General features: G+C 36.3%; 1 protein-coding gene and 1 pseudogene across 2 annotated transcripts in view; both read left to right on the forward strand.

Moving 5' to 3' along the window:
• Window positions 1–22,028, forward strand: part of VGLL3 (vestigial like family member 3) — a 46,710-nt gene extending 24,682 nt beyond the window's left edge. For both annotated transcript variants that reach the window (XM_059392139.1, XM_059392140.1), the window contains exon 4: window positions 15,706–22,028. In XM_059392139.1, the coding sequence (XP_059248122.1) occupies window positions 15,706–15,749 (44 nt within the window). In that variant the 3' untranslated portion in view covers window positions 15,750–22,028. The remainder of the gene's footprint in view (window positions 1–15,705) is intronic.
• On the forward strand, window positions 21,922–24,182 carry LOC132010604 (uncharacterized; annotated as a pseudogene).
• Window positions 24,183–24,775: the final 593 nt, after the last annotated feature.

Consider the following 24,775-nt stretch of genomic DNA (forward strand, 5'->3'; position numbering starts at 1 on the left):
TTGACTATTAAGCCTATTACACTGTTAATAATAAGGAATGCAGGTTTGTCTGTTGGAAGGTACATAGTGTTACTCTTCTCTTTGCCAGTGTGGTTTAGGATGTCCCATAGCTTTGATCCAACTGAGAAAACAAAGTTGAAGAAATAAAGCAGATAAAGATCACGTTATAGGCATAATCATTGATCAGGCTGAATTGGAGGTCCTTGATTCATTTTACTCCCACCATTGGACTTCTAGTGTCTTCCCCTAAGATTAGATTCTGGGAGATTCAATCCTAGAAAATATCTAGACTTCAGAAAAGATTCCCTTAGCCCTCTTCCTTGTCATGTAATTTAAAGCCTCATTGCTGTGAAAAGAGGTTGATGGTTGCCCAGATTTGCCTTGAAAAGATGGTCTGTGGCATGAACGTGGTACGTCCTCCCTGCAAAGGGCAGAAGCAGGAGGAGGGTGTGCCTTTCAGGTGCTGGCCTGAGAGAGACACTGGGGCAGGGGCTGAGCCATATGTACTCATTTTCTTCTCCTAAGGCCAGACGTCCTATCAAATATCGCATCTCTCTTTTTCTGGGAAGAGTTATAGCGGAGTGCTTTAGGTCAGTTTCCCCAGGAAAACAGACTCGAAGATGCAGATTTGATTATAGACCATTTATGGGGTAGAGTTCTCAGGAAAACATCTCTCTGCAATGGGAGAATTGGGCAAGAGAATCCCTACGATTACATTCAACTGAGACTCAATGGATTCTATAAGAAGCTCTGGAGTTGGGATTGTACTTCTTAATTGTCCTACTTTTAAGTCAAGGTGGATGGGCTTTTATACGTCTGCATTGACCAGTTACTGGATGTATTTGTTTCTCTGGAAAGCGGACGGGACATAAGGCAAAGTGACTTTATTCTGCTGAAGGTAATTCCCAAGTCTCAGCATGGATTAGGGAGGTGTCTGACGCTCACGGCAGGGGAACAACTGAAGAATGAATGGTAGCTACCTTTCCACTTTTCCAAGTATGTAAAAAGAACAGAAGTTTCTCTGTCATATTCCCAAGCCAGGAAGGTAGGATAGTTGAAAAGAATTCGAGGTGGGTTCCTCCATACAGGTTATGCAGAGTTGACTAGACCAGGTAGTCCCAAACAGTGGCTTAGCTCAGGACTCAGCAGCAACACTGTGTGGCTCCTGAGTAATCAGGGGAAGAGCTTGTATTCAGGTGATACACATTTGAAACTCCTCAAAGTGCAGCTACCTAGGCCACCAAAATATAGGCCATTTTCACATCCCGTTAGGAGGCAAATAAATTAATCCGACTATGTTGAGAGCAATTTGGTAAAGGCTATGACGTTTTCATCTGTAGGGGAAAGGTTTAATAAGTTTAGGTACATTTTTATTTTGTAGCCATTTAAAGAAATTAAGGAAATCTGGAAGACTCAAATGATATAATGCTTAGTGACAAAGGAAGTTTTGGAGTATCATGTATGGTATAATCCAAGAGTCAGCAGAAGTTTTCTATAAAGGGCCTGGTAGAAATAGTCAGTGCTTTGCAGGGTCACACGATCTCTGTTTGTCACCACTACTCAACTTTGTGTTTACAGTGTAGTGTGTGTATAGCCGCAGGCAGAACTTAGAGAAATGAAGATGTCTGTGTCCCATTAAAACTTCAGTGATGGACACTGATATTTTAATTTTATTTGTCATGAAATGCTTTTCATGCAGTTGTGAAATGCTACTCTTCTTTTTGTATTTCCTTCTTTCTCAGTCATGTAAAAACATAAATCCCATTCTTCCACTCTTAGCTCATGGGCTGTGTATAAACAGAAGTGAGCCTGATTTGGCCTGTGGGCTGGAGTTTGCTGGCCTCTGGTATAGTTCCATATGTATCACTCTTATCTGTCTACACCCACACATATGCATGTGTGTGCCTGTACTCCCTCAATAAAAATTATCTGGAAGCATATATCACAACTTTTAATGGTCATTGCTCCTGGCAATTAGTGTGTGGCCTGAGCTTTGAAGCCAGACTGCCTGGTTTTAGAAGCCCCACTCTGTCACTTAGTAGCTGCAGGACTTTGTGCAAATTACTTAACCACTTTGGTGCCTCAAATTCCTTATCTTTAAAAGATGCTTCATAGGGTTGTATTGAGGATTAAATGAATTGAAGAAGTAAAACATTTACAAATGTGCTTTGAGGATAATAGGTACTCTTTAAATTTTAGCTCTCAAGGGAAGGTGATCAAGCCCCTACTTTTTGTAGCTTTAAAAAATATGTTCTTGATGGGGCTCCTGGCTGACTTAGTCAAGTTAAGCCTCTGACTTTTGATTTTGGTTTGGGGTCATAATCTCAGGGTCATGGGATCGAGCCCGGCATTGGGCTCTGCTCTGGGCATGGAGTCTGCTTTGGGATTCTCTCCTTCTCTCTCTGCCCCTGCCCACCATGCTCTTTCTCTCTCTCAAATAAATAAATTTTTAAATATATGTTATTGAACTACATTTTACATATCAGATGCTTTACCGTTTTAAAGTGAGCCATTGGGTGCTTTTAGTACGTTCATGATGTTGTGCAACCGTCCTCACGATCTAATTCCAGAACATTTCCATCACTTCAACAAGAAATCCCTATATCTTAGGGATATAAAACATATCCCCATACATATTCCTTCTTCCTTCTGTGCCCTGGCAACCACTAATCTACTTTCTACCTCCATGGATTTTTCTACTTTGGACATTTCTTATGAATGTAGTCACACGGTATGTGGCCTTTTATATCTTACTCCTTTCACTTAGCCTGTGTTTTCTAGATTCATCCACGTAGCATATATCGGAACTTCGTTCCTTTTTAGGAGTAGGTACTATTCTATCGTATAGACACAGCACATTTTGCTTACCATTTTTTCATTGATTCGTTCCTGCTTTTTCACTAATATGAATGACGCTGTTAGGAACACCCATGTACTGATTTTCTGTCAAGCGATGCTCTCAGTTCTTCTGGGTATGTACGTAGAGGTGAAATTTGGGGGTCGAGAGAGAACTTTACTTTTTCTTTTGCATACTTCTATATTTCTTGATTTTATCTTATTGATTATGATACAACATATTATTAGCTATGTACATAAAAATAAGATCTATCTCTATCATGCTCAGAAATTTGACAATGACATTAAGTAAATTCTGTTGCAGTATTCACTGTTCAGTGACCATAATCATATAATTTATTTCACTGAAATGCTGTCATTCTTCTTTCCTGTTATTGCCAATAATTTACTTAACATAAAATATACAATGTAATTCATCCCAACCAGTTTGAATTAATTTTTGTAAGCAAAGATTTGTTCATGAGGACTTTTTACTGAAATACAAAGTTTATTTTATTTTTAAGTTCCACTTCATCCGCTATATTTAAAGTTACCAAAAGGAAAAAGGGTCGTGCTTTGTACTATGACTTCTTCTCTATAAACATAAGCTGCTCATGGCTTGAGATTGTTTTTATCTGCACAGCCACAGATTTATTTTTCTTAGGATTCCTCATGATTTTTAGTTACAGTTTTGTTACAAATTTATCATTTTTTACCTTGAGGAATGCCACAATAACTCAATATAAAATATACACAAATGATTTCTTTTGCTGAAATACATTTAAATAGCCTAATGTTAATATATGTTGATGTATCTTCTGGCTTCTTAAAAAATTTGTCTTATAAGCATTAACCATACATTTGCATAAGTAGTAGATTTTTTTAAGGAGATCATTAAATGATTCTGCCCCAAACTATGATTATAGCCAGATACTAAACAGTATCACTAATGAGCATATCTTCAATTATTGAGTGAAATCAAGATTATGTATTACAGCATGGGACATTGACCCTTGTTAGACAGAAAAACAGTAGCTACTAGATCTTAAAATAACTTGCTGGATACAGGCTATGAAATTTTCCATAAGTACAAGAAGCTACGTTTCTAGTATTCCTTCAGATGTAAAGGCATAAACATATTATTTCTGAAGAAACTTTCACAATAATGGCCTTGATTAACCTCTGAATAGAGTTACTCTTTAAAAGGCCTGGAAAACATTCTTTGAGAACTTAAATTTTGATAATGGGTAGGGAGCATTGGGCACCAGTGGGGAAGTTAGGAGTAACCAAATGTCCTTTTTATCTATTTTTGTCCTCTCCATGGATACTTGGTGTCTGATAAAGAATCAACCTTACATGTTTCTTGGAAAATTTTTTCATAAGTCCTGTATACTACATTTCACAAAATGCATTTAATTTTAATCTTCTTATCTGAAGATTTTACAAAAGGGACCTCATTCACAAAAGGCAGAATTGTATTTTGAAGCAATGTAAAATATTATTGCTCAAAATTGTTTTATACTGTTCCCTTTGAAATAGGCTGATCAAATGACTTTAGCTGTTAAGACCATGGTGGTCAGTCTTGTTCAATACTATGTGGATGCTTTACGTTGCAATCCATGAGGAGGAACATCCGTCTTTGTTTTATCAAATACAGGAAATAGAAGTCAGGATGGAAAGTAGCTAGTGAACTAGAGCAGCAAATAGGCAGTTTCCCTCCCTGAAAGAGAGGTGGACATCAAGTTACCACTTGCTTTTCCTTTCAGCCTGTAACTTTGCCATCTCTCTAGATCACATCTCAAAACCTGCACTTTCTTGTAGGTGGTCTGGTGCTGACAAGCCTGGGCAACGAAGATTGTGATTGCATGAAAGTTCTCAAAAGTAACCGTGCTAAACTATTTTAACATCCCCTTGTAAAATGTTACTAATTTTTGAATTTCATTGGGGCTATCCAAGGGATTCAAATCATAGAGCGTTATACCCACTGATCTCTTGGAAATCATTTCTCTCTCTAAACATATACATTTGCGAAAACAAACAAACAAACAAAAAACCCTACAGGAAACCAATAGTTATCAACCCAGTACACTTGGATATTTATTTGATATCTTAATGCTCCAGTTGCAGGCTTTACAATGAGTGAGAAAAATGCTAAGTTTGGACAGAAATTGTCAGAAAGCCACAGTAGTAGTTGACAGGACAGTATGATCTATATAAAATATTAAAGCACTAAGGTAGTTTTTATTCTAGGGAAGAGAGGACACCAAAGTAATATATGTGGTTGGTGCTCAGCTAAAAGCAGTTTCCTTCCTTTCCTCTTCACGTCTTCTCAAGGAGCATATATATTAGTTGTCTAAATTCTGGAGGCTATAGGGTTAGGGATTTATTGAAGCCTTTCCTGTCATTTTTAGTAATTTTTTAAGTGATGAGGAAATTAGGAAATTGGCCGTAATCATGTTTTAACATAAGATAGACACAGAAGCTTCTTATAATTTGATTTCAGCAGGTAGACATATTAAATGGCATATTATATAGAAGCCTGCCCTGAGACTATGTGATTTTTCAGTGGCAATTATGCTATTCAATAAAAATTTATAGATTTCTGGATACTTACCTTGAGGACATCATCTAACCTAGGATAGTGAAGATGTCACAAAGCAATAGTTGCAGCTGAAAAAGAATGTATATGTTGGCATGTTTTTTGAACTATACTTTCTCTGGACTTTTTTAAAGTTTATTATGATTTGATAACAATACTCAAGTAATTAACAACTAATTGTTTTTCTTTTTCTTTGACTTATGTCATAATCCTATTTTCCACTGAGAGAAAAAAAAAAAAAATTGAAGGTATGTTAAAGTATTTACACACTCCTAAATGGTGTTAGTTGTATAGGGCATATGTCCAGAATGACAGTTTCGTGACCAGAAGGGTAATGGAAACCATCTCTGAGATGCATGCAAAATGCCAGGAGATCCCAGCCAGAGAGTGAGATCTGCATGAAAAGTAACTGGATGGTGAATCAGAGGGAGAAACGCATTCCAGAGCACTGCTGTCAGTTTCAAGTATCCATGGCTGGATTCTGTAGAGCCTTAATGAATTTCCCCTGCTCTCCCAATTCCATGTAGATCTTGCCCATGCTGTCTTCTGGGCCTTCCTCCTTTGAATGGTGCCATAATGTCACAGTGCCCATGGCATGGGGATTTTGTCTCTTAGAGCCTCCTCCTACTTTACAGAGCAAGTGCAGGAGCCTTCTGAGAGGATTCCAGATGGTCTGAGATTATTTGCATAATAATACTAATAATGGTGTGTGTGTGTGTGTAAAAGAGAAAGAGGCAAGGAGAGATGAGATTGATCTAACTGATGATTTACTATCCCCTCCCCCCAATCATTTAGGGGGTCATAAAAATGGTGGTCAGTACAGAGAACTTTTTTTTTTTTTTTTAAGTTTTGTTTATTTATTTGACAGAGATCACAAGCAGGCAGAAGCAGGAAGAGAGAGAGGAAGCAGGCTCCCCGCTGAGCATAGAGCCCGGATGTGGGACTCGATCCCAGAACCCTGAGATTATGACCTGAGCCAAAGGCAGAGGCTTCAACCCGCTGAGCCACCCAGGCACCCCAGTACAGAGAGCTTTAATCTTTGCAGACATGTAGAAATGTGTGTCTAGAGATGTGTATGGGAAAAGCAGAGGACCAAAAAAATAAATTCCAAGACCCACATCACCACTTAGCTGCATGATGTTGAGCAAGTCTTATAACCTGTATGTTCATCCCCTTCCTTTGCTGCAGAATAGAGATGATACTTCTTACTCTGTCACAGCTGGGAGATTCCAATGAACGATTGCACATGGTTGTGTTTCCTAGATGGTGCACATGAGGGAGAACTAAAGCTCTCATTATTCTTACTAAATATATTGCATTTCAAACAGAAAAAGAATACTGGAGATGTGAGACATCATGAATAACTGAGATGCAAGCATTGAATGCCTGTCACTCCCTGTCTACCTTAATTTGCTTCTGTTCCTGAAGAATAGCTGTGATATGCGGCACCTGGATGGCACACTCCACTGAGCGTCTGGCTCTCGGTGTTGGCTCAGGTCTGATCTTGGGATCATGTGATTGAGCCTCGCATCTGGCTGCACACTCAGCATAGGATCTGCTTAGGTTTCTGTCTCTTCCTCTGCCCCTTTCCCCTGATCGACTGATCGATCGATCTTTCTTTCTCTCCCTCTCTCTAAAATAATAAATAAATAAATAAATAAGTAAAATCTTAAAGAAAAGAATAATTTTTATGTTCACTAGAGCTAAATTTCCTAATACTGCTGTTTGCTGGTATTGGCCATCCAGTGAAAACTGGGTACTTTTGTATTGGTTGGGCAGACAAAATGGGAGAGGTATAATAAAAATTAAAAAAAAAAAAGAATTTGAAGGAATATCAGGATGTGCATCTTTAAGACATTTTTAAACAAGTTTTTTGTTCTTTTGTTTTCCTGTCTATAGCACTCTGCCTTGTGGACTGAGAACATACTAGAAAACTGATCCTATCCCCTTGGAATTAAGTACTGTTGAGATATTTGTCTTCATCACTCATATAGATCAAAAGGAAATTTTATGAGCAGAATGAGGCAGTTAGAGTATAGATAGACTCACCAAACTCCATTAATATGCTAATCTTTGAAAGTTGTGAACTAAAAACTGATTCATTTTTCCATTGCAGTATTAATTTTGTGAACAAGTTTCTATTTATTGCTCTGTAAATGGGGTAGCATCTTTTGATCTCTGATATATTTTCCCAAGAACTGCAAGCAAAACTAGGAAATGCCATCAACTTTTGACTGTTTTCTTAACGGAGACCTCGCCAACTAGTTATGGTTGGCAGTTGGGTATTTTTTCAAACTACACCGTGTCTTCCTGAGAGAACCATATGTGCTCTTCTGAGAGGAGAGGTGTAGAGGTTGAAAAACAAAACAAAACAAAACAAAACCCTCCCAGGATATTCTAGTATGATTCTTAATGGAGAACCGCTCAAAGAATTAAAAGTCCTATTTCAGGGTCAGGGTATTTTGTGTTCACAAATTATCTTTTCAGTAATGCTTTGCTCATATCATATCACATATAGGGGTACCTCTAAAAGAAACAGCTCAAATGAAGAAATCTGTTTCAGAACTTGTTCCCAGACAGTTTCACATCAGTTTTCAAATAGGCTGCAGAGATTCCATACAAAAATTCTTTACAGCTTGCAGAATTTACAGATTCTTTTTATTCCCTTCCAGGCTGTCTAATTCTTATTGTTCTATTTATCAACAATATAAGGTTTCACAAACAGTTGTCTGTGGCCAGCATGTTGTGAATTCCTTGGCAAAAAGACGACCAAAAAAAGTCTTATGAGAGACTGTTAGGGGCAAACCATACCATTCTTTGTTTGGATACAGCTTGATATACTATGTGTTTACTTTCATAATTTCTGTCAACTCTAAGCATGTGTTACAAGGCTTATTTTCATGGTTGCTTTGCCTGAACTGTATCAGGTGATGCTTGGCATCTTCAGAATCTTTGAAGCCCCATTTCTGTTTGCTTGGATTGGACAATCCCTTCTGGAAAATGTCAGAACAAGCTTGTGTTTATATCATATCTAAGTAAGATGAGAAATTACTGATGTCAGTGTAGATGATTGATACGCAACATACCTCATTCTTACCGAATATTTTCCAATATGTTTTGCTTTAATGGAGAGATTGATTACTTAAATCAAATGGGTAGAAAAAGACATTTATATTTCTGCAGTTCTGAAGTAATTTTTAAAAAATTTGGAGTCTTTTTAAATAACTCATCCTCCTAGGTATGGTGTTTCCTGTGTTGGTGTTGTGTCCCCAATTATGTTTTTATGAGTAAGGAATGAATCCACATTAGCTCTTCCTCTGGTTGGATTATCTATTTTCTGGATCATAAAGCTGTCACTGCATAACCTAGAAACCTCTTTAAAGATGCATGTTTGGCTGCATTTGTTATCCAACAGATGTCTGGATAGTTAAAATCTCTTGAGAGTATTATAACTTGTGGTTTCAGTTACAAAAAGTGATTCAAGCATTTTTTGGTCTTGCTCCTCTCTAGTTCTGGGAGAAAGTCTGTAGAAGAAATTACAGAGGGTATTTCATTTCGCTCTTCCCCACTCCCTCTTTCCTTTATTCTTTGTCTCTGTCTTCGAAGTTTTGTTTTGTTTTGTTGTGTATATCTGCTTTTGGAATTGGTGAGCAGTGTCTATATTCCCTCCTGGTCCCCGGTGTTTCTCACCTAAGAGCTTAATTGATTTTCAATTTGAGTGCAGTAAATTGCCACAATGATCCCAAACTACCCAACTCTGTAATTGATATTTTGTATTTGTCCATGAGATCGATTTTAAAATGACTCATTCAGATTTGTAATTCCATATCCTGAGGGTTTGAGTACTTGCCAGTGTCCCTGCTAGCTGGCCATTTTAACCTGCACAAGTCCCAGGAAGTGGACATGGCCAAAGGCAATGGCTGGTGATTGTGTGAGTAGGAGAGTTTGTGGCTTCGGAGGGAGGAAGGTGGTGAGAGGGCAGGCAGCAGGCAGGCTGCAGGGGTGGGGTGGGGGGGCTGTCTGGGAAAAGAGGAGCAGCGGAAACACCTGGGCACTGACCCGCTTACCACCTGCAATGGTTGCCTCAGGTGTGCAGGTGCTATGCTTCTGACAAAAACGTAGTAAATTATGGTCTATGAGGTTCAGCGGGTTTTCCATTTCTACTCGTCTCTTGAATCTGAACTTAAATATATTTTAGCAAGTATTTAGACAGTTTTCACCTCATTGTTTCTGACAGTACGACTACATGGAAATTTTTCAGTCACTTCTAAATGTGCCTGGAGAAAACATCTTTATATACAGAAAGACATCCCTCTGCTAATAAATTATTTCACTGCCATAGTTAAGTATCTCTTACCATTGTTTTAGTGTGCAAGGGTTGTAATGATAAGAAGGTAATTGTAATTCAAGTGTCATAATAAATTTATTCTTCAGTCTGGTTCAAGAGTACATTTTGTTTGTGATGACTTTCAAAAGAATTATTGTCCAACATTGAAGTGCTAACTGTGAAGATGCTTAATGCTCATCGAACTGGCTAAAATATTTGTAAAATACGAGAAAAATAACCCTTATTTATCTACTATACAAAAAGCACTTAGAAATAAATGAGAAAATTGTTTTCTTAAATGCATAGGAAATTGTCCAAAGATAAGACACAGAGGAAGAAATGTCATAGTCACAGAATATTTACCTTTACTAAGGTGAAAAGAAATGCAAATTGAAATATATACTTTTAATCTGTAAAAAATAAGATGAATATTGGTACAAACTTGCTGAAACATGTAGCACCCAAAATGAAATATGGAAATATGCAAATTTAAGTGAACTTTATGCTGAGGTTCAGCAATTATGCAAACATATTTTCAGGAATTTGTCTTATCTGCCAAAATGTTCACATTAGTAACAAGTATGTTTGTACACATGTGTGTATCCAAATGATATATACCTATATAGAATGGGATAATTTACACTACAGGGTAGAATAAATATTCTACATCCCTCCAGAAGGGTTCATGTACATGCACTGATGTGGAGTAAAACATTTTCCAAGATAATATAGCAGGTGAAATAAGCATGTTATAGCATAGTATAAATAGTGGTACGAGTATGTGTGTACATCTAAAGTATACTTCGTGAGTTCTATGGTGACAGGGGCTTTTAGGTAGAACTTATACTTTCTAAATCCCCTGTAACTGGATATTAAGCAAGAAATCTGTGGTGTTTTGGAATTTGGAAAAAAAGGTGTTTTTAAAAAGAATGAAGGGAGATGTCCACAGTGGTTAAACATTTTTTAAGTATTTACCTGAAATGAAATCATAGTTTCTGAATTGGATAGCTCTCCCTCTTATTTTTTCCCCCACTTTGTGTTTCCTCTACTTTGTGTTTCTCCCACTTAGTGTTAAGGTGATATCCCTACATAGATTTTATTTAGAAATTCTTAACTAGCATTTAAACTGATTGCCCTGGGGCTCAGACAAACAAATGCAGTTGTATGATCATTACCAATGAAAATTATATAAAGTAGGAGAAGATAATACAACTGTCTCTTGCATCACTTTGTGATCATTTGTCAGTGTTTCCGTGTTAGATGTCGAATTGTTGGTAAAGGTTAGATATTTTGATACAGTAGCCAACACAGTGTTGTGTATACATAAGTATTATTAAAGCAGGGAAGAAGCAGGAGATTTTTTTTTTTTTAATGTAGGACTAAGCTATCAGCTTTTTTTATTTTAATGGCAAGCATTTTGATCCTAAAGAGTTTCTAGACTCTTAGTATCTATGAAATGAAAAATCTATATTTATGCATCTAAGTATTTCTTGGCTTTCAGGTCATAAAATATTCTACCCACACTTCAAGGTTTTATGTTCTTATGTTTTCTTCTTTTTTATCAGCAGCATGTTCCCCGGTGTACGGTTACCACATTACCTCTTTTATCTATGCAATAAAATTAATTGGAAGCATGTTCAACTTACTGAAGAGCTATAGGCAGTGGTGTTGTCAAGTGATTATGCTGACTTAGAAGCAGGGCATGCTTTCCTAATGGGTATAACTGTGACAATCAAACTTTCCCTAAAGCTCAGATGTGCTGGGGTGTAGTTTTTCAGAAACCTGAATTATTATTTATTTCTACCCAATAGCAGAAATCTTAACCTCATTAATGATGAGTATACTCAGTCCAACATAGTGATATTTCCATTGCTCTCAGTTTAGTACAATGTCCAGTTTAGAGTTGGAATCTTTTCTCAGATTCCATCCTCACCCTCTCCTTGGGTTTGCCTCTTTATTCCTAGAATCATTGTATCATAAAAACTGTTAACTAAGAGGTTGCTAGTTCATGATTTTGTCATTTCCTGCCTATCCTGGCCTTGGTTTCCATACTTAACCCTCTCCCTCACTCTTTCTCGGTGCATTCTCTGTACAGCACCCTTCCAGGTAATGACCCATTTAAGTCCGGTTCAACTTCTAGCCATTGTGATCCCTCCAACATTCTCAGTTGGGGTGGCTGGTGCTATTTCTTCTGCTGTGGAGTACCCACATCACAGACATCGGACACACCAGCAGGGTCACCAACATTTTCTCTGAGCTCTCTCTTGTATCTTTTTGGGGGGTCCCATGAAAACGTTAGGATCTTCTCACAAGACATCTAAGAGTGGAGGGAAATGAGAGCGAGAAGTGTTCAGATCTTTCATCCTTAGACACACCCCGTTGCTATCTTTACTTCCTTATTTCCAGAGCCTTTTGTAAGAGGTGAACCTTTGGGGTACCTGGGTGGCCCAGTTGGTTGAGCATCTAACTTGATTTCGGCTCAGGTCCTGATCTCAGGGTTGTGGAATGGATCCCTGCCCTCACTGAGTTTCTTTCTCCCTCTGTCCCTCCCTGCTTTGAATTGAGGAACTGGTCTGTGGACTTGTGTTTCCATTCAAGCTTTTCTCCTAACTGAATCCCAGACTCTCAAACTCTGAAGCCAACAATCTGATGTTTTTGTTCTCTGGTCTCATTTCTGAAAACACCTCATGAACCAGATGGCCACCCTGTGCCTTCAGTGTTCACACTGGGGAAGGGTTTTTTTTTTTTTTTTTTTTTTTTTGTGTGGCTGTGGGGAGGGTTATATATCAAAACATATCAGTCAACGTGGAGTATCCTATTACACAACTGAAGTAGTCTTCATCTGAAGTATAATAAACTACTGTGTAATCAATGACTGTACCTTAAAAAGCTAAAAAACATTACAGATGTATAGTTTTAAAAGGTTACTAAAAGAGCTCTATTTTTAACTACGACATTGGTTCTGTTGTCAGGTGATTTCTAAACAGTGTGAAAAGGAATATTAAAAAACACATTTTTTCTTCAGATTGATTTAATGAAAGGATTTCTGACTTGGGGAATTGTGGGTAGTAGAGGTTAGTGACATAGCCTCTGGCAAATATAGTCCATATGGGGGCAGCCATATACATTGTGGTTGAGACCTTTGACTGTGACATCAGACCACCTTGTTTTCAATCCTAGCTCTGCCACTTAATAGTTTCATAATTTCTCTTAGTCTTAATTTTCTCATTTGTAAAATAAATATATTATTGTAGCATGGTTGGGAGCATTACATGAAATATTTCATTAGAAGCACTTCACACAGTGCCTGTCATATTCAGCTGTAAGAAAATGTTCAGACATTTTTATGATGTTTATTTTCTTTTCTACTAAAAATCTCACAGACTAAACAATAAAATTAAAACTGAGTTATTGATTTCAAGAAGATAAACATGGGTGATTTCAGACAGCCTGTGGGGAGATTTCAGTATATGTTACGAACCAATTTCCTATCAGTTTGAGTTAGGAAAGTGAGAGGCAGAACAAGCCCGAATAGGAGAACATAGCAGAGTAGATTTTGTGTTTTGGTAAGAAAAGCTGGGGAAACCCCAAATGTATGTAGACCACATACAGTCAATGATTTTGTCGTCCTCAACCCTTGCTGAGAAAACTAAACATGCCAGCTGACTCTTAAATATCCTGATCTATCCTCATCAATTGTCTAATAAGAAAAATCCTAGCTGCTTCTCTCCTGCAATTTATTAGTAGTAGGGTGTTTTGTTTGTGGTTGTTCATTTTCTTGTGTTTTACCTATGCCTAACTTTTAAAATTTATGCATATTTTTGAAATACCTGGTAACTAAAGCAAAGGTTTGATAGACTGTACCATCACCAAGAAGCAGCTAAACCACAAGGACCACATTAGCTATTTAATACATTTGAAAAAAAAAATACATTTGAGGCCTTAGACGAATTGATTTTTTTTTTTTTTTTAAGGTTTGCATTAGAGTAATGCAAAGACTTGGAAACAAAAACAATGAGATGAAGTTATAAGAAGAGAATGCCCTCTGTTAATTCTGGTTGGAAAATGTGGAGCTATGATAAGTAATGCAATAGTTGTCTGCAGAAAAAGGCTAACATGATTTTGAAGGAGTCATATGTCTTTGCAAAGCAAACTAGGGATTGCCTTTATCTAAGAGGAAAAAAAAAAGACACTCAAATCACTTGATGATTCCAACACTATTCATGACTTGCCGTGCTGACATTCTATAGATTGATGGGGTCTTCAAGTGTTGGAAATACTGAGTCATACAGAAGATGAGACGTTTCAATAATGAAAAAAATATTTATGCAGTCAGCAAATTGTCAGTTAAGGTGGTTTAGATTATAAGAGTCACCAAACAGAGACTGTGTCAGGTTACAAATTATTCTAACCACAAAATCATTTGAAAACGAGTAGAGCAAATTTAGTGAATGGGTATACCCCAAATCCTTTTATTTCTTCCTTCCCTTCTTCCTCCTGTTTCTCCTCCTCCTCCTCTTTTTTTGAAAGGAAAACTGTTGACTCTGTATCTAAACATAATACTGGTCTCAAGAGAAAACAAAAATTAAGATGAAACTAATCTTTTTTTCAGAAAGTGTTGCTTTTCCCCCCAGTATGCAAGTGCTATAGGATATAGATGGTGACTTGTGGTTCTATGAGGTGCTTTGTCTTTTTCTCTTTGTTCTCTCTCCCTTTATGTAGTCTTTTTGTAGATTGTCTTAATGTCTCCCATCAATGACTGACTAATTGTGTCTGTTTTGTAATGATACCCATTGTTTTATAAAATTCTTCGACAAGTTGGAGGGACAAGAAATGAAATCATTGCAGCTGTTTTAGTAACAATTTTAATTTAAAACCCTACTGGCTCATTTAACCATTCCATTTCTGACATCCAGCCCAGACTTACAACCGTTTTAGATCAAGGATCAAGAAAACACCCTGCGATCTGAGCACCCGCACAGCAGCAGACATGCTGCCTTTCTACCCACTCCTTAATATTTTGGTATTTGGTTTTAATCATTGCTTTGTCTGTCCTCTTCTAAATGATTATGCCAAAAATAAAGGAACCTGAGGTAAGTGACTTCAAGTAGGTATAAGCTGAAGGTGCTATGCTAATTGTCCACCTCAGAAATCAGTCAACTGAATGTACTGGAACCAAATCAGAATCACAATTTCCATTTTCTGTTTGATAAACTTCTTAATCACTTTAGCTTTGAGTTGGAATTCATACATGTTCACTTATTTTCCTTTGGTTACTACTTTTAAAACCTTATCTGTAAATTTTATTTTCTTGCTATGAAGTATAGATTTTTATAAGCCATCTTAAATATTTCCTGGAGGACAATGTGAAAAAATAAGTACATTTATAAAAATAATACTTTGTGCTATTAGCTATGAACCAACTGTGTCTATTTTACTGAACACTATTAGATCCAGTTTTTAACCATGTCTCATTGCTCACCATATTGGATGGTGACTACATTTCCATGGACTACATTTCCAAAATAGCAGCAGAATTGACTTTAACTTGTTTTCTCCAAATATCAGCTCCTTTTGGAATTAGAAATAAAAATGTTTTGTTTATATTATTTTATTGTACTTATTATCACTCATACTCTAAGAAAATAAAAAACTACAGTAAGGAATTTATACTATACCAAAAGAAATAAAGAAGAAGAACTTCTACTATCCAAATAGCACTGCGCTGGTCTAGAGTCTTTGTCCACTGCTGTATTATTTGGCTTTGTGAAAATTGTGAACTCAAGCATGGAATTTTTTTGAGATCAGGTCATCCTTAGTCCATACCCCACACTGGCCTAGATTGTCTTTTTGGCTTCTATATCCAATGCCTTGTAGATGATGCCCACTTTTGAGTACTTCCTATATTAAAGCTTTTCGTTTTTCTCACTCTCACCTTTCCCAGGTCTACAGCATCAAGACAAGAGCAAGGAATCACCATGGTACTGAAACACAGTATTAGCAAGTCAGGTTGGAGTGTGACTCCGTGGGCCCACTGGGAAAGATGCTGCCAGGATTTCCCATTCTGCAGTGGGACACGATAGACATGCAAGAAGAGGATGTATCAGCCAGCTGACTTTGGTTGGGAGCCTTTTCTTGAGAAAGCAGAGTGGGTTCTAGACATTGAAGAAAAGCATTTTTGTTTGTTTTTTTCCCCTTATCTGAGCCTTTGCCAACTGTGCAACTCTTTTTTAAGTCTTGCTTTTATGGATACATGGTTTAATTTTTGTTTCCTTTGGATTTTTTTTTTTTTCTTTTTTGAACCAACCACCTTGTCAGGAAAAGATGAACCACAAATGAAAATGCTCATTCTTTCAGGAATACAATTTTGTAGCTCTATGTGTATCTATTTTTGTAGAAATACGGAAAGTTTGATTTAGCATTGATGGGCTATTTTTGAGGGATGTATTTTTTTTAATATTGTAAAAATTGTTAAGTTCTGTTTAAAGAACTTGCTCTCAGAGAAGCACTGGCAAAAATGTTGAAAAGGCTTATCTTTAAGATGTCTGTAATATGCTCTGTGCTTTCTAGGTTACCTCAAGTGTTTGACCGTTTCTCCTTTTTTACAAAAGTAGCACCATAGCCAAGCCAATATAGTATTGTTTTATACTAAATCTCAGTGAAGATTTAATGCCATGCTAGCTCACTTAGCTTTGAGTTATATGCATAGCTTGAAAAGGAAGTGTTTTAATGACCACACTTAAGAAAGGATATTTCATTACTTCGATTTGTCCCAAAGAGTACTTGGAAGTTGACTAAGTTTTGCAGAAACTTTAAATCAGAGGGAGAGTTTGCCTAGAGTATATAATTGTCGTTTTAGCCCATCCAACTTTGATAAATGGAACCAGTTTATATCCAACTACTGGGGAAAAAAAATGCATTTACCCATGCTACCTTTGATTGCCAGTGGCTTGGTTTCCTTGTTTCTATTTATGCAATCATGGCAATTTTTAAGGTCCTATTTAAGTGGACTTTTTTTCCCTAGAGATGTTCAAGGGACAATATTTGGGAAGGTACTAGATGCATCACAAAGCCTTTAATTCAATGACTATTTCTGATCATTTTACTCATCATTGTAAATTAAAAAATAATATATTATATATGTAATACTTTAAACATCTTTTTTTCAAGACTTGTTTGTTTAAATCTGGTCTTAGTTGGTTGAACTCTTTTAAGAAAACTTTTTAGAGCAAAATGAAATTTAAATTGGAATTTATGCCACAGTTACTTAAATTGGGGTTACAAATTGACTGTTCTTTGAAATTTATCCTTGAAAACTCAGGATTCAACTTGGGATGGCCCTCAGGATCTAAATAAGGTGAAGTTGGAATTACCATTAAGACCTTGTTAGGAAAATATTAGGGTTATAAAAATAGCAGTTATGAAGAATTTTTGATGCAAAGTCCATTCTCATCTAGCTGCTTCCAGAGATGGGTCACATTAAAAAGTTAGTGTTATAGAGAAGTTTTAGTTTGGTAAAAGTTTCTCAAATGTGCCCCATCCTGGTCTTAACCCATATGAAATACAATGTTTAATGAAATACCACTTTCCACTTTAAATTGTGTATATCTTGTGCATATACATTTTAGCTATAAGAGCAGCACAACCTCTGCTCAGCTAGGCAGGGCTCTTATAGATAATTTAAAGTAGTTCCCTTATCTCTGTTTTTTGCATTGATTTTCTTTCCTGGTGCTTCTGGTGAGTTATAAATCTATACACTCTCTTATATTGTTATCATAAGTTGCTTCTTCTTAACCAAACTCTCCTTAACACAATGTGCATATTTTTACCGAATGTGAGGTCAAACCTTAAGGAATTTTCGACTTATAAATCATATTACAAATGATATGAACTTAGATTTCTAGGGAGTGGTTTGGTTAAATTATCTATATTTTGATCTATAGTTTGATTCGTTTTAGTTATATGTACTTTGCCCAATATGTGGAGCATGAAGTTAAATGAATCTGTAAAATTGGTTTCCTCTTGTGTCCTCCTGAGTTTTCAAAGTAAAGTATTCACGCAGTTCCCAGGGGATGACTCCCTGGGAATTATTTATTTTCCTCCCCTTCTCTTGGAACCTATTAATTTCCTTTGCAGTTTCTCTTAGAATAGCATTGTACTCCAGCTCATTCAGGTCATTCAATGGGAGTTTCCCAATTAAGGGAGAAGTGTTAACTCTCTGCTCCTTTCCTTACTCGCCATTGTACTGAATTCAAGGAGTGAGAGACAATTGTATAGCTACACCCTGAATTTGGACTGTGTTCTGTGCCACTCCTGATAACTACAGTATGAAAGGTTCGTTGGCTCTGGGGTCCAAGAAAAGTTGGAGATCTGAATTCTGCTGTATCCAGGAAAGATTTGTAAGTGAGGTCTCCTGTTAAGAAAAGGCATTGTTGACATACTGCAAGGATTAGATCCTTAAACAGGCAAGGAATGGATCAAAGTCTAAGTAAAAAGAGAGTGCGTGTCTCTATCATTGTCTGGCATCCCCTTGGTGTTCTGTTTTGTTTTGTTTATTTGACTGGTACCCCCTTGTTACGATCATATTACCTACACCACCTTAAGTAAAAGAAGATGAGTTGTAATTTAACATGATATTCTGAATTTAAGTTTAAAATGCTGTCACTCTCGGGGCGCCTGGGTGGCTCAGTGGATTAAGCCGCTGCCTTCGGCTCAGGTCATGATCTCAGTGTCCTGGGATCGAGCCCCGCATCGGGCTCTTTGCTCAGCGGGAGCCTGCTTCTCTCTCTCTCTGCCTGACTCTCTGCCTACTTGTGATCTCTCTCTCTGTCAAATAAGTAAATAAAATCTTTAAAAAAAAAAAATAAATAAAATAAAATGCTGTCACTCTCTGGGTGTGCTCTTCGCATATCAAAATGATGCTGTTGAACTTAGAGGCTTCTAACCTGCTTCACTGAGGGCTACCAACTTTCTTCCCCATTCATTTGGAACCACTCCACCTTTGACTACTTTAAAAATTAGACTTCTTTCAAGGTTTTTAAAGGTCTTTGAGCTAGACCCTACTAAATCATCTCATTTATTTGACGTCGAGTCAAGGCTTTGACTGCTATAAACCAACATAAGTTAAGGAACAACATAAAAGTGTTAAGTTAGATCTCAACAGGCTATTTTGTCCCTCACTGTTTATTTGAAAAGAGCATCTAAATATTTTACAAACCAGTGTTTCTTCTTAAGAAGGTTAACCATCCCCTCTGAACTTTCATCTGCCATTTTTTTTTTCTTTCTCTGTCCTCTTGAAATTATTTACATTATTATTTTAAGCAAAAATGGCCAGGGTTGCTCTACATTTTGCAAATGAGAACCAATGGGTTGCAAATAATTTAAGGAATTAATTCTTTTAACTTTATAAAAAAACTTAAAAAAAGACAAATTTTAGTCACTGGTATAAAACATGCCCTTGCAGAGCTCAATATTCATTTTGGAAATCATATTCCTATGCTAAGACCTGCAGAACAGGCAGGATCTATCCAGTTTTTGCATTGGCTATCTGGTTTAATGTTACATTTGTTATTTGAAGTTGCAATCAGAAACAGTATTTCAAGAAACTAAATTCTATTTCTTAACGAGTGTCCCTTTGTTACATAATATTGCCAAATTAAGTCAATGGGGTAATGGCATTAGTGGTAGAAAAGGAAAATTTATATATTGGAGTGTTGACTGAGGAATGAATAGAGAAGCAAAATGAATTCATGGAAAAGAGCATTGACTTGTACGTTAGGTCATTGTCTGAATTCTGGCTTGGCCACAATTAGGTATGTGTGATTTGGGTTTTATTTATCTTATGAGCAAAGTGAGATAACTACCTAAGTGGCAGGCTGTGAAGTCTGAAAATCATATCTTTCTATCTATCTATCTGTGTATCCATCTATCTGTCTATCATCAGTCATCTCTGTCTCATAGTAAATGTTCAGTAAGCACCACAGTGTACCACAAATGTCTGTCAATTAAGTCATAAAATTGAGCTCCCAGATGTCCCTTCTTTATACTTCCCATATCTACTTCTGCAGCAATCAAATAGATATATGACTGCTTTTTCATCACAAATTGTTGCAAGAGAATCTTGTCCACTACTATTTGTTGAAGATAAAATGTAAATTTCTTAATTATTTCTGTTACTTTAGTGTGTCACTTATGAAGGAAAATAAATTAACATTTTAGTGGTGTGTAGATCCAATTGTGAGTTTTCTTACATTTCCAAAACCCTATTCATCCAGGATCCTATATATTATTTTCTCTCATATTAAGGCAACATCTTTACTAAATCACCAAAATTTATATTTTTTTCAGTTCTATTTTGGCTTCTTTAGCACCTGGAATAAAAACCTCTCTTTTGAAGTTATTCTTTTTTTTACTTGCCTTGGAGGAAAAATTGCAAAATATGATGGAAAAAAATCGTTTGCATGAAAAGGGGAGGGAAAAAAATCCCTTTACAATCTCAGCAGATTTACTCTGCTTGAGAAAAAAGAAACAATTTTATTGGAAGCAGATGTTGACACTGTGTCAGTTATTGAAGATGGAAAGAGTTCACTTGAACCATTGCAGTTACAAAGGAGTATTGATGGCAGTTAGAATCCCTGTGATTGATCACCTTCACAACAGACATAAGGACAGCAGAAAAGCAGAAACTGTATGAGACCAAGACTGAAATCCGCCTGCTGATTTTCATGTACAGGATCTTAAGAACCCAGTTTTGCTTCGTTTTGTGTTTTCTTTCCTCCAGGATAAAAGACATTTCTTTCAGAAAATTTAAAGCTTCTTTGAGAAATTGAAATTTATTCTCTGAAAACATGGCCTAAGAGCTCTTTAAATCACTTATTAAAGTATTAAAACTCTTATTAAAGTAATTTTCAAAAAATCGGGTTATAGTTTTAGTTTAAAAACGTGTGTGGAAGACAAATAGATAAGCTGCACAAAAGTGGATGGTTGAAGATTGGGGTATGGGTGGACCCTCTAGGAAGACCTCAGTCTCAAGAGCTTCAAAATGTTAATTACCTTGGTAACTTGGTCATGGACATTGGGCACAGAACAGACTTTCAGAATTTTTCAGCGGGCTTTTTTCTTTTAGTGCGCTCTGGGAATTTCACCCTATACACTTTTCCAAAATATAGAAATAGCCATTATTATTAAAATATCCTAATTTTCTTATTTCCTTTATTGTCCATTATCCTTTATTTGTTTATTTGAAAAATATTTGTATAGTTTCAAATAATTGATCAAACAAGTATTCACTTGAAATTGCAAATTAATTAGATTCAATAAATTTATCTGAATCTCCTTCTAAAGTTCCAGGAAATACTAATTAGATTAAGTGTAATTTACCAGTTCCATTATATAAGTAAATTATGATGCCTTCTAGAAAGGGCAGGTTACTGTCAATTAGCTTCATTTTTTAACAATTTCTGGACTACTAAATTTTGACGTAAGAATAGCTCTTTTAGAATATAAGATTCTTTAGGAGATTTTTGTTTGGTGTATGCATAAGATGTGAACTTTTCTAATGATATCTCTTTATACTAATAGAGATGTACATTTTTTTATTCTGTGGCTAGGGCAGAAATTAATAATGATTATTTACACATATGATTTAATTCCTTAGGTTATTTACAATCTTGGATATTATATATGATTTAAAAAGACTATTCCATACATTTTTCTGGATATACAGTATAGGGAAGAGTTTCCATGTGAATTCTTTGTATCATTTTAAAATGCATATGTTGAAAGGGAAAACAGATTAATTTTTATCATATAAATCTAGGAAGGTGAAATAACTTTTATAAGAAATAATGTGGAAGACTTTATATTTGTCACTTAAGTAAACTGAAAACTATTAATAGAAATACTATCCTGCACGATTGAAGTACAATAAAATTCCAGACTTGATAGTTTGATGAACAATTTTATGCTATCTTAATTTTACATTTCTAGAAAGACAAGTAATCTTGCCTATGTTGTCAGTCTTAATTTACAAAGTTCATAAAACTTTTGGCGTCACAAACTAATTAAAAAATCTTAATTTTTTTTTTCTGTTCTTTTTCTGGGGTTCGGGAAAGAGACATTTTCGTATTTCTGTTCATTCTTCAAATGCTGGTCGCATAATATGTCAGTGATAAAAGATGGTGGAGGACTTTGTAAGTAAAAACAATGTTATCTTCAATATGTTCAATAAATAATTTAATGTGAATTTAATGTTTGTATTTTAAGGTAGCATTTTGGTTTGGTCTGCATTTCTTGATAATTAACTAAAGCTCTGTTTTCTTCTTATCCGATTAAGCAATTTATAAATATCTTTGGAAATTAAAACATTTTAGCGTTTTGTTTGTTTGTTTTATGAGGTTAATTTCTAAGGCCAGGGAATCTAATTGTTACAGTGAGGAGTGGGTTAGAAGCGAAGTGTTTATAATGGAAGGGCAAGTGAAATGGGCTATGTTAGTTATATAACAGCAGGAAGCTTGTGAATGAATTTAGTACAATGCTTCAAAATTATCATTGACTATGAGAAGTGCATTTTGTTGCTTTGTTTTTACACTTGTTGGTTACAGAACTTGATATAAGTATTATGAAAAAATCCAAAAACCAACAAAAAAAAGAAACTTTCCTAACAATTCATTGGCACTGAACAACTGCACCTGGAAAGGAAAATTCTAAGAATTTTGAAGGAAGCTGGAGTTTTCCTGCATTGGACTCTACTTTCTTCTTAAATGGATCTTTCATTTAGAAGTGCAAAAGTCTAGAAATAAGTGTTTGAATCAGTAGGCTCTCCAACATATTAGGTGAGATAATTTCGCATTCTTAACTGTTAGCCATATTTAAATGAGATTAGTGTTATGAGTTTTCTATGGCCACTGTAAAAAATTACCACAAACTTAATGGCTTCAAACAACACATTTATTATCTTAACCACCCTGTAGGTCAGACATTCGGCACTTCTCTCAGGCTAAAATCAAAGTGTCGGCTGCATTCCTTCTGGAAGCTCTAAGGGAGAGGCTCTTTCCTTGTTGCAAGCTTCTAGAGTCCTTGACTAATGGCCCCCTTCCTCCATCTTCTAAGCCATCAGCTACTCGTCTAGTCCTTCTCATATGGCATCACTCTGACCCTCTCTTTTGTGCCTCTCTCACATGTTTAAAGACCTTTGTAATTACACTGAGTCTGCCTGCATAGCCTCCTCATCTCAAGGTTCTTAATTTAATTACATCTGCAAAGTTCTTAAATGTAAGGTGACATTCACAGGTCCTAAGGATTAGGATGTGAGATTTTTTTGAAAGGGGCATTATTCTACCACCACAATTAGTAGTAGATTTCGATATATTTTTTCATCAGCTCTGTAACCTGAGAGTATTTAGTGTATCACTGAAACTAGCAAGGCTTATTCCATGTTTACAATGGTCATTTGTGGAGGATTCATCTTCCTTCACTTAAATAATGGCATATGAAGGGAATTTCTGTTGTTACTTCAAACATTTCACGTGGTTATTATAGTGCCTTGGAATCTAAAGGGCTATGCGGTATTTATGTCAGACCAAGCATTCGGGGGCTGGAGAGCAGGACATCTGGTGCAGATTCTTCCTAGCTGAAGTGTGTTTTCTCTGGGGATAATCAACTACCATTTAATGGTTTTGCCTCCTTTTTGGGGGACGTGTGATCATCCTGTGATGCCCTAAGTCTCCAACCTTCTCATTTGACCTGCTTATACACATATGACAAAAATATCTATATATGACCACACTGATACAGTAAAGCTTTTACATTTTTGTTCAGATTGAATCATTACATCTGTTACCAGTTAAGCAGTGGAACAACTGTGATGGAAAGCAAACATGTTTTGATGCATGTAATGTGTAAAGTAGGTACCTGTACTCTGGAATGTTGTTGATCAGTAAATGAGCTAGACTGTCTTCGAAACGACACTCAAGTACAACCGTTTTACTTTCCACACCAAGTTTGGCTGTGGCTGAATGAAGGACACCAGCATGGATCTTTGCTTTTGCACTTGTAAAACACACTGTTTGCAGAGAGCCAAATATAGCAACAGAGGATTTATTATCTTGCCAAAAAATACAAAATCTGTTCCCCTTTAAATACGACACTCTATCCTTTTCTTGTGGATCTTGCTAAAAGGAAAATAAAGCTTTAAACAACCCCATTCCTTCTGCTGGAAGTTTCTTATTTTTTTTCAAATGGGCTATGTGTGGTTTTGTTTTTATATTTCCTAAAGAAAATGGCTATATGAGAAATCCAGCCATTATTAAGCATTTTTCCTACAAAACAAAAAACAAGAAACACACCAAAAAAGCACCAAGCAAAAAAAAACCCCTAAAAACAAAATATTTCTAAATCAAAGATTAGAATCAATAGTAGTTAAGAATATCACACTTTGGTGGCTTCAAGACAGAGTATCACTGGGTGATGTTCTGTGTTTCATTTTGTATTGAACCAAAAAATAATTAAAAAGAGAAATTGTCTTCAACCAACCACGTGTTTTCTTTGCCTTAGAACTTGGGTGTTTTGCTCTGAATGTTGTCCGATGCATAGATGGATTAGTCTAGATTATAAAGTTGGTAACGACAGTTAACTCTTCTGCTTGGTCTATGATGTATACACAGAATTTTTAAAACAGTTTTGTAAACATCACCAAGAAAATAAGCTTTCAAGTGACAGCTTTACCAGACATCTTCATGTGGGATTTTAAAACAAACACAAGGCTGTTTGGAAATACTTGGTATATGTAAATATGCAGAATATGCCGAACAGTGCGAACAGCTGTAGGGTGTACTCCCTCATCCTTGAGCAGAATATTTTGGTGGCAGTGGTGGTTGTTTTTTCCATCTTTGTTTCGCATCTCCCTCACCAACCCCCCACCCGTCTCCACCCACTCACCCGTCCACATACAAAAGCGCATAACTTAACACACACACCCCTTCCACACTGTTTCCAAGAGAATCACTTCAGCAGAT

The sequence above is a fragment of the Mustela nigripes genome, chromosome 2 (genome assembly GCF_022355385.1).
Source record: "Mustela nigripes isolate SB6536 chromosome 2, MUSNIG.SB6536, whole genome shotgun sequence".
NCBI classification, from domain to species: domain Eukaryota; kingdom Metazoa; phylum Chordata; class Mammalia; order Carnivora; family Mustelidae; genus Mustela; species Mustela nigripes.